The sequence below is a fragment of the Sinocyclocheilus rhinocerous genome, unplaced genomic scaffold (assembly GCF_001515625.1).
Source record: "Sinocyclocheilus rhinocerous isolate Xijiao unplaced genomic scaffold, SAMN03320098_v1.1 scaffold35, whole genome shotgun sequence".
NCBI lineage: Eukaryota > Metazoa > Chordata > Actinopteri > Cypriniformes > Cyprinidae > Sinocyclocheilus > Sinocyclocheilus rhinocerous.
Window position 1 is genome coordinate 1,061,465 of NW_015661991.1, and position 8,981 is coordinate 1,070,445.

At 37.5% G+C, this 8,981-nt stretch overlaps 1 protein-coding gene across 1 annotated transcript; it reads left to right on the forward strand.

Annotated features, from left to right (window-relative positions):
* Window positions 1-6,979: 6,979 nt before the first annotated feature.
* LOC107727114 (ras association domain-containing protein 10-like) lies at window positions 6,980-8,643 on the forward strand. The gene has a single exon (XM_016536891.1). The coding sequence runs from the start codon at window positions 7,142-7,144 to the stop codon at window positions 8,510-8,512; it is 1,371 nt and encodes a 456-aa protein (XP_016392377.1). The 5' UTR covers window positions 6,980-7,141; the 3' UTR covers window positions 8,513-8,643.
* Window positions 8,644-8,981: the final 338 nt, after the last annotated feature.

The window sequence follows — 8,981 nt, forward strand, 5'->3', positions numbered from 1 at the left end:
CTATATCTCCTGTCCTATCCTAACAAACCATACATCAATGGAAAGCTTATTTATTCAGCTTTCAGATGATGTATAAATCTCAATTTCAAAAAATTGACCCTTATGACTGGTTTTGTGGTCCTGGGTTACAAATGTGTGTGTGAATAGGATGTAGGTGTACACTGTACAGATGTATATACATTCTCACATACGTAGGTATTTTTCCCAAAGAAAAAGTATTTGAGAAATTTAATTCTGTAACATTGATTTATTAAAAAGAAAGCTACTGTAGGTGTTTAAAAAAAAAAAGATTCTTGTGGCCATCGGGAAACAAAACGTTCCTGCATTCCGAACATTCCGAGAATTCAGGGAATTCTGAAGCCCGGCCCTTGAAAATAATTACTTTGTACACACTACTTTATTCTTTTTCGTTGAGGAATTACAGCACTGTGATACGAGATGTTTATACCAACCTGTGTCTGTTGTCATGTGTCGTCACCTGCAATAAGAAAACGCAGAGAATCGACCCCTTACTGTTGACTGTACAGCTAAACGCCTCCTGCTTGTGTAAAAGGTAACTCTAGAAACAAAAAGCACTGCATTAACTACCAGGGCTTGATGGATTATCCATCAGATTGACCCGAGCACTTGGATCCACTTTTCGGACAAGCCTTTGCCGCTGGGAAAGCCACACTTTTCACGAAGCCCATCCCTGAACGTGCTGTACATCCGTACGTCACGGAGCACTCCTTCATCCTCTGTAAGAATCTGTCCCAGAGTTCCTCGCTGCCTTTGACATCCCCACACAGCCCATGTCTCTGTGGCCTAATCGATTTCTACGACTGCAAGCCTTAATAATGGTTGTGTGAACTCCAAAAGATGCCACTAAAGCTGTGACCTCTTTCCTAAGCTGGAAGACTTTCTTGTTATTGTCAGGTTGTAGGAATTGTACAGTACAAACCTGCCAAAGTGTAACAATATACAGCACAGTGCCTTAGTGTATGAAGCTAACGTGGATGAGCGCAGTCGTTTTTCGGGAAAAAGTAACACTAAAGGTGCGGTCACATTTACTGTTGCTACACTGTAAAAAAAATTCGGTAAAATTTACGGTAAAAAAACGGCAGCTGTGGTTGCCGGAATTTTACTGTAACAAATACAGTAGCAACGTTTTAGAGAAATCAGTGCAGATGAAATCAGTCATTCCAATAGGAATTTGTGCGATTGGGAGTTTCGCGTTAAGTTAAGTTTAAGTTGTTTCAAGTGAGTTCGCCGCACTGACCAGCTGAGAGATGCTTGGTTTGAAAGTGACTTCTGTGTGAGCTGTGCTTTACACATGGCTACGCTGTTGATAATAAACTGAACTTTTTGGCCACAAAATTTTGCCGCAGTTTCGCAAATGTGACCACACCTTAAGATCCTACGTGTCATCTTTATAAAAGAGCACTGGTCATTCGGTTGACCTTTCACTCCCAGAGACGGAAGACATATTTAGACATACAGATCTTGCCTTTCTTATCCGAAAAGACCAAAAAGTTGAAGGAGACGCATTGAGCTCCTCTTTATTTTCTGCACTGTAGCATGAAAGTGCCTTTGGTTCCGATTTTTCCAGCTTAGAAAAGACTGATGTTTTTTTTGCGTTCTTAAGATGATCAAAAACCAAAAAAAGTGGATGTAGGTCAAATATTCACCACATTGCCTTCACAAGAATTTTATAGAAAAATCAACATGGGCTGGTGAGTGGATATGTTCTGAAATAAAGTTATGTAGTAATTATTAATAACAAACTTCTATCAGCATTTGATTTGGTGGATGTAGCAAACTGTCATTTTTTCTTTCTTTCGAAATATGAACGTAGGTTCCATTCTGTGAGAGATTTATTTGACATAGCCTACTTTTCTAGTGCATAATCGAATGATAAAAGCGGAAAACCTCACAGCACTGTGGAGATTGATTGCTGAATGGTGTTTGCTTTTACTTTTTTCAAGCCATTCCAATGTCTCATTTTGAATATAGAAACTCTATATCAAGTGACGTCAAGGTGTGTTGCTCCTCAGAATTTAAAGATAAGGATATTAACCGCAGAGTCACGTGTAAGTCTTTTACGGACAAAGCTGGCTTCACCAAACCATATCATCTTCACTGCATAATTTATTCATGTTGTTCATTTAAGTGGATCGAACCCTCAAAGCGTGAGAGACTAATAAGTTAGATTTCCAGCTGTGTATGTTGTAGCGCTTCAAGTAAACCGTGGAGTTAAGTACGCGCGATATCAAAACGGCAGACGATGTTGATTGTTTCGTGTTTGCCGTACCTTCGCCCTTCGTTCTTGTTCACGTTTCATATAGAGATCTTCCTGTATTGTTTTACATGTACGCGATGGTTTTGTGACGACGTCAGTATATTCGGAGCCCATTCGGGTGGTGATACTGTTACTGCTGCGCTGTCAGTACCTCCTTAACAGTCCCCTTTACTTCTCTAGCGATCTGAGAACTAATGCCTTTAATATGATGAATGTTAAACGGACATTGTTTTGCTAGTATCGGACACTAAGCAAGGATTCGAGCGGAATCCGGACTACAGTATATCAGCAGTTTAGCTTCTGTTTTTTTATCTGTTTGTATTTTGTCTATGTGTAGGTACTGGTACCTCCTATGTTCATTACCATTTAAGATGTTGGCTTTAAAAGTGAACTTTTCTCTAGTTCAGATAGTATCATAAAAAGATAATGGGTTTGTGCAGAGATTTTTTTTTGTAAAAAGGTGCTTTGTATAAAATTATATATTCTGGCTTTTCTTGGTACAAAGGTGTGATATCTTTTAATATCCCTGATGATGGAAAAAAGCATTGGGAGCAAGGCTGAGAGAGAAAAGAAAAAACCTATTATGTGTGTGTTCTTTATCGCATATGGTCTTGTCTTTGCTCCGTAACATTTTGATGCCTTCTTGATGAAGTGGTAGATATTTTGTAGCTTTCTAGATACTTTGTATGTATACAATATTGAATAAAATAAGTAATTAAAACAGCTTGTCTGGTCATGTGTTGTTTTCTTCAGGCTTCATTGAATAGGATAGTTCATTTATTCCAAACCTGTATGACCGACTGACTTTCTTCTTGAGAGCACCAGAATGACGGTCACCAAACAGTTTTGGTAACCAATGGCTTGCATTGTTGGAAAAAAAGAAAAAAAAAAATCAAGTCTGCAGCGCCATCTGTTGACTACGGAAGCCCGTTTCCGCCACTGAATAAAAAAAAAAAAGGTTATTGCGACTTTTTATCTCACAATTCTGACAATTCTGAAAAAAAATTTCACAGTATTGTGAGATATAAACTCGCAATTCTGAGGAATAAAGTCAGAATTGCGTGATATAAACTCGCAAGAATGTATCTGTAAGAATGTAAGAGTTTGTATCTCGCAATTATAAGAAAAAAAAGTCAGAATTGTGAGATAAAAAGTCGCAATTACCTTTTTTATTCAATGGCGGAAACGTGCTTCCATAGTTGACACTTCTAGGAACAGACTTTGAAAATAAAGTTTAATCAAATGAAGATTTTTTCCCCGGTGCATTTTTATTTTTTATAAGCATTTATGGCACACATTTTAGTGCATGCTTATTGGAAGTAAATGTTTTATCCACACAATTACCATTTACTCTAGTACAGCGGTTCAATAGTGTGTTCTGAACTGTATGTATGCAATACTTAACATACTGTACCATTTTAATGCATAATTTCGTCACAAGTTTTAAATTACAGTTCACCCAAAAATAAAAATGTCTTGTATTCACCCTCAGGCCATTAAAGATGTAAATGAGTGTGTTTCTTCATTAGGACAGATTTGGAAAAACGTACATAAAAAACATATTTTACATCACTGGCTCACCAATGGATCCTCTGCAGTGAATGGGGGCCGTAAGAATGAGAGTTCAAACAACTGAAAAAATCATCACAATAATCCACAAGTAATCCACACCACTCCAGTCCATCAATTAATGGCTTGTTAAGTGAAAAGCTGCATGTTTGTAATAAACAAATTCATCCTTAAGACATTTTTACATTTCAAACTGTTGCTTATGGCTAAATATGAGTCCTCTATCAACAATATTGCTTTCTTCAGTGAAAACCAGAAGAGAAATATCCCAATCCTTCTCATCCAAACCAGAAGAGAAATATCCCAATCCATCTCATCCAAACCAGACGAGAAATATGCACAGATTAAGCACACTTTAGAAGCACCAAAACTGTTCTAAATAAATATATTGTTAGATTTTGAACTCTCATTCTGACGGCACCCATTCACCGTAGAGTAGTGATGCCCAACCCTGTTCCTGGAGATCTACCTTCCTGCAAAGTTCAGCTCCAGCCCGGATCAAACACTGCTTAACCAGCGTAAGATCTTCAGGAGGACTTGATAATTACAGGCAGGTAGGTGTGCTGAAGCAGGGTTGGAACTGAACTCTGCAGGAAGGTAGATCTCCAGGAACAGGGTTGGGCACCACTGCTGTAGAGGCTCCACTGGTAAGCAAGTGGTATAATGCAAAATGTCTCCAAATCTGTTCAAATGAAGAAACAAACTAATCAAACTCACAAACTGAGGGTGAGTACATTTTCAGCTATTTTTTATTCTTAGGCGGACTGATCCTTTAATATTTATAGTTGATTGGCAATGTCGATCCTCTCGTACAAGTAATAGCACTGAACACTAGGGGGCCGGAATGTTCCGCTATTATTTGTGAATGTTGCATTAATGAAGGTGAACAGCAGGGGTCACTGCAGGATTATTCTCAGAAAGTGGCGAACCATGAATTTCTAAATTAAAGCTTTTTATTACTCAATAGTTTTTTTTTTTTAAGTTAAAAAGCAAAACAGAATATATGAAAAATATAATTCATTTAATAGAGAGAGATGGACTGTGTCATAATTGCATATCCCTTTGTTTTAGTGACTGATTGAAACCATGCTTTTACACTGATATTAATTTCAAGGATTATGGTGTTTTAACTTAAATTGGATCTGTTTTGACCATGCAATTAGAATTTTTCTTTTTACCATAAAATAGCATATAAACTCTATATTAATAATTAGTGCAGATAAGCATACGTGTTTGATTTGTGATGCACGATTTCTTAATAACATGCAATACTCCTAATGAAGCACCTTTATATCCTAAGCTTGAAGAAGTAAATCTACTTAATTCTGGCTTTCAAAACTAAAACAACACAAAAACGCTATTATTAAAATACCTTCAGTCATACTGTGTCCATCACAAGGTGTGTTTCAGGCGTGTTAAGCAGTGGACTCTGTTCAGAGGGCAGTTCCATTTTACTGTGGGTTGGGAGAGGCTACTTTCTGTTGTCTTGGAAACACCAGGTTAAAGATGCACTCAGGTTAAAGGTGAATAGTACTTTTGAAAAACATGCTTTTAATCATATCCACTCATGTGAGAGGATTCTAGTCATATCAGTCGCCTGATAAAAGATGATTTATTGTACATGGAGGGGTGCCCTATAGGGGGCTGACATACTGATATCACATGACCAGCAAAGTACTACTGATTTAGTCTCTGTAAGCATCCTGTTTTCCACTTTTGCTGACAAAATAAATGAATGATGTCTGACTGTACAGAACACATCTAGTAGCCTGAGAAGTTTTTCTTTTGTGCAACGCTGCATCCACAGGGTTTAGTGCAAGACAATATTGGTCATTGCCACATAAATATAAAAATCTGGAATTATATCCAGATAAAGTATTTTTATTTATCTAATTATTTATATTTTATTCATTAATTTGTTTTCCTTTTTTTTCTTAATGTAATCTATTTTATATATGTGCTCAACCAGAGGGAGGGGATTTGTCATTAGTGATTTAACTGTATACCTTGTTTGTTTGTAAAAAAATTTGAAGCATTGTAAATAAACAAACAAATAAAAACATGTCATAAGAAAGTTTGTGTAAAAAGCTTATCATGGCATTTGTTTGTTCCTTTATTAAAAAAAAACAAACATAATAAATAAAGAAATAAAATTGAAATTAAACTAGTGCTGTCAAACGATTAATCGCGATTAATCGCATCCAAAATAAAAGTTTTTGTTTACACAATATATGTGTGTGTACTGTGTATATTTATTATGTATATATAAACACATACACATGCATGTATTTATTTAAGAAAAATATGTTATATGTATATATTAAATATATTTATATATAATATAAATTATATGAATATAAATATGAACATGTATTATATTTTCAAAATATATACTGTATGTGTGTCTTTATATATATATATATATATATATATATATATATATATATATACAGTGGGTACGGAAAGATAACAAAGAGTGAAAAATTTAAGGGGGTCTGAATACTTTCCGTACCCACTGTATATACACAAAATAAATATACACCATATACACATATATTGTGTAAACAAAAACTTATTTTGGATGCGATTAATCGCGATTAATCGTTTGACAGCACTAAATTAAACCCATAAAAGACAATATTATGTATGTAATACAGACGAGATGATTTTCTGTGTCATGAATTCAGTGACTTTAATTATCATTGTCATTTTTTGTGTAGACAACCAAAACAACTCCTTGTTCTTGTTTTCATGGATGGATGGATGGATGGATGATGATGATGATTATCATTATTAAATATTTTAAATAAAAACATTTATTTTATTATCACCATCTCTTTATTTTTGTTTATTTGTTTATTTATCAGACAAACAAAACAACATTAGAACTTTGTTTCTGTTTATACTAAACACTTTAAATAGATTTTATTTAAAAATTAAATTAAATAATTATTTCTAAATAGAAGTGCACACAACAGGTATCATACAAGTGGGGATCTATAGAGAGTGTGGTAGCGTTGTAGGTCACGTGATCAGTGTAGCGTCCTTGCAGCAGCAGCGCTGTCCCGTCTGCGCTCATTCACTCACTCACAGAGACTGAGGCACACACACCAAACCTGCCAACGATGGACTATGACGAACTCTTCAATTCTCATACGGGTCGAATCTGATTTATCGTTGTTACTGAGGATTAACCCATAACATTTGGACTATTTCTCTTTTTGTCATATTTGTCACCTGAATAATTCCCTGCACCAGGAAACTTTTACAAACTTGGTGAGATCAGTCTGAGAGATGGAGGCAGAGGAGAATAAAATTTCAGTGTGGGTTTGTCGCGAAGAGAAGCTCGTGTCGGGTTTGTCGAAGCGCACGACCTGCGCGGATGTGATCCGGGTTTTACTGGAGGAGCAGAACCTGGAGCAGCGCGTCTCGCTCTCAGGCTCTCCTCAGTCCTACTGCGTCGTGGAGAAATGGAGAGGATTTGAGCGGATTTTACCGAACAAAACCAAGATACTGCGACTGTGGAGCGCGTGGGGAGAGGAACAAGAAAACGTCCGGTTTGTGTTGGTGAAAAACGAGGCGTCTTTACCCAGCAACGGACCGCGGAGCGCAGAGGCGCGCGTCGTTCTCAGCAAAGAGAGCCCGTGTGTCTACAAGGGGACCGCCAGAGTGACCATGGCTCTGTCACAAGAGAAACAGAGACGGATAGTCAGGAAAGCGTTCCGAAAGTTGGATAAAATCAATAAGAAACGGGCGCAGGCTGCGTCTAAAGATGCCTCATCTATGGAGAAGATGGAGACCCTTGTGCACCTGGTCGTTTCTCAAGATCACACCCTCCGCCAGCAGATTCAGAGGATAAAAGAGCTCGACAGGGAAATTGAAAGGTATGAGGCCAAAGTTCATTTTGATAGAATGAAGAGGCACGGGATCAACTATGTCCAGGATACGTATTTAGTGGACGCAAACCCAGATAAAGTTGCTGAGGGGGACCAACCCAGCCCAGAAACAGCTCTCGCCCAATTTGAGGAATATGCGCAGAGATGCGAGGAGGTCATCAAACTGCAGGAAGAGCTGTCTAAACACGAGGCCCTCATGGAGAGCATTACAACTGAGCTTCAAGAGGAACTCAACCAGAGGTGGATGAAAAGAAGACACGAGGAACTTGCCAATAAAGACTCTGAAACCACTTCTGGCGAGACGTCTCTCAGAGTCACAACTCTGAGAGACCAAAAAGATGTTGGACCTTCAGCGGTGGATGTGTCGTCTGACAACGAGTTGCTTCTGGAAGAAGAGAGGATCAGAACCCAACTTGACACCAGTTTGTACATCGGTCTGCGGTTGAACACTGATTTGGAGGCCATAAGGAATGATTTGGACTTGACCCAGGAGATATGGGGGGCGAAAGAGAAAGAACTGAGGGATTTAATGGAGAAAGTCAACTCTTTGGATTTTGAGGAGGACAGTGAGGGCGAAGCTGAGCTGAAAGAGGAAAACACAATAGAAACAGACAGACTGATGCCGCTCCAGGGGGACAGTGTGTGGGTGGAGCAGGCGAGAGGGCTTTCAAAAACATGTGACGTGAATGATGACGACTCAGATACAGGACTCAGCTCAATGCATAGTCAAGACTCAGATATCACCCCCATCTGCGAATCTTTGGTGTAAAACAACAACAACAACAACAACCTACATTCATATTATCCCTTGCTGGATAGTTCAAATGAACAATGTATGTCTTAATTTAACACATTTTACATTTGCATACATACAGTAAACAAGCATAAAGCAGAGGCAAAGAGGAGTGCTTGGAAAGTAAAAAAAAGGAACTTTCCTGCCAATCAAAAGAACATTAAGAACATAACTATGCACTTACCAAGCATTCTTAGTCTTTTGTTTTTTTTCATGTTGATATCTATAAGAATATATGGTAGCTTTTTTTCTGCCATTGAATAAAAAAAATGAAAATTGCAAAGTATGAAAATTGAAAACAAAAAAATCGAAAAAAAAACTAAGAAGTTCTAAGAATTCTTAGAAGAGTCGAGTCAAAATTTCTTGACGTAAGCTCAGAATTTAGAGAAAACGTCATTAAGTGTGAGATGAAAAATGATGAAAAGTCTGATTTGTGAGATGTAAA

Bases quoted from the DNA above. Each gene is read 5' to 3' on its own strand.
- LOC107727114 (XM_016536891.1), top strand. From the start codon at position 7,142: ATGGAGGCAGAGGAGAATAAAATTTCAGTGTGGGTTTGTCGCGAAGAG.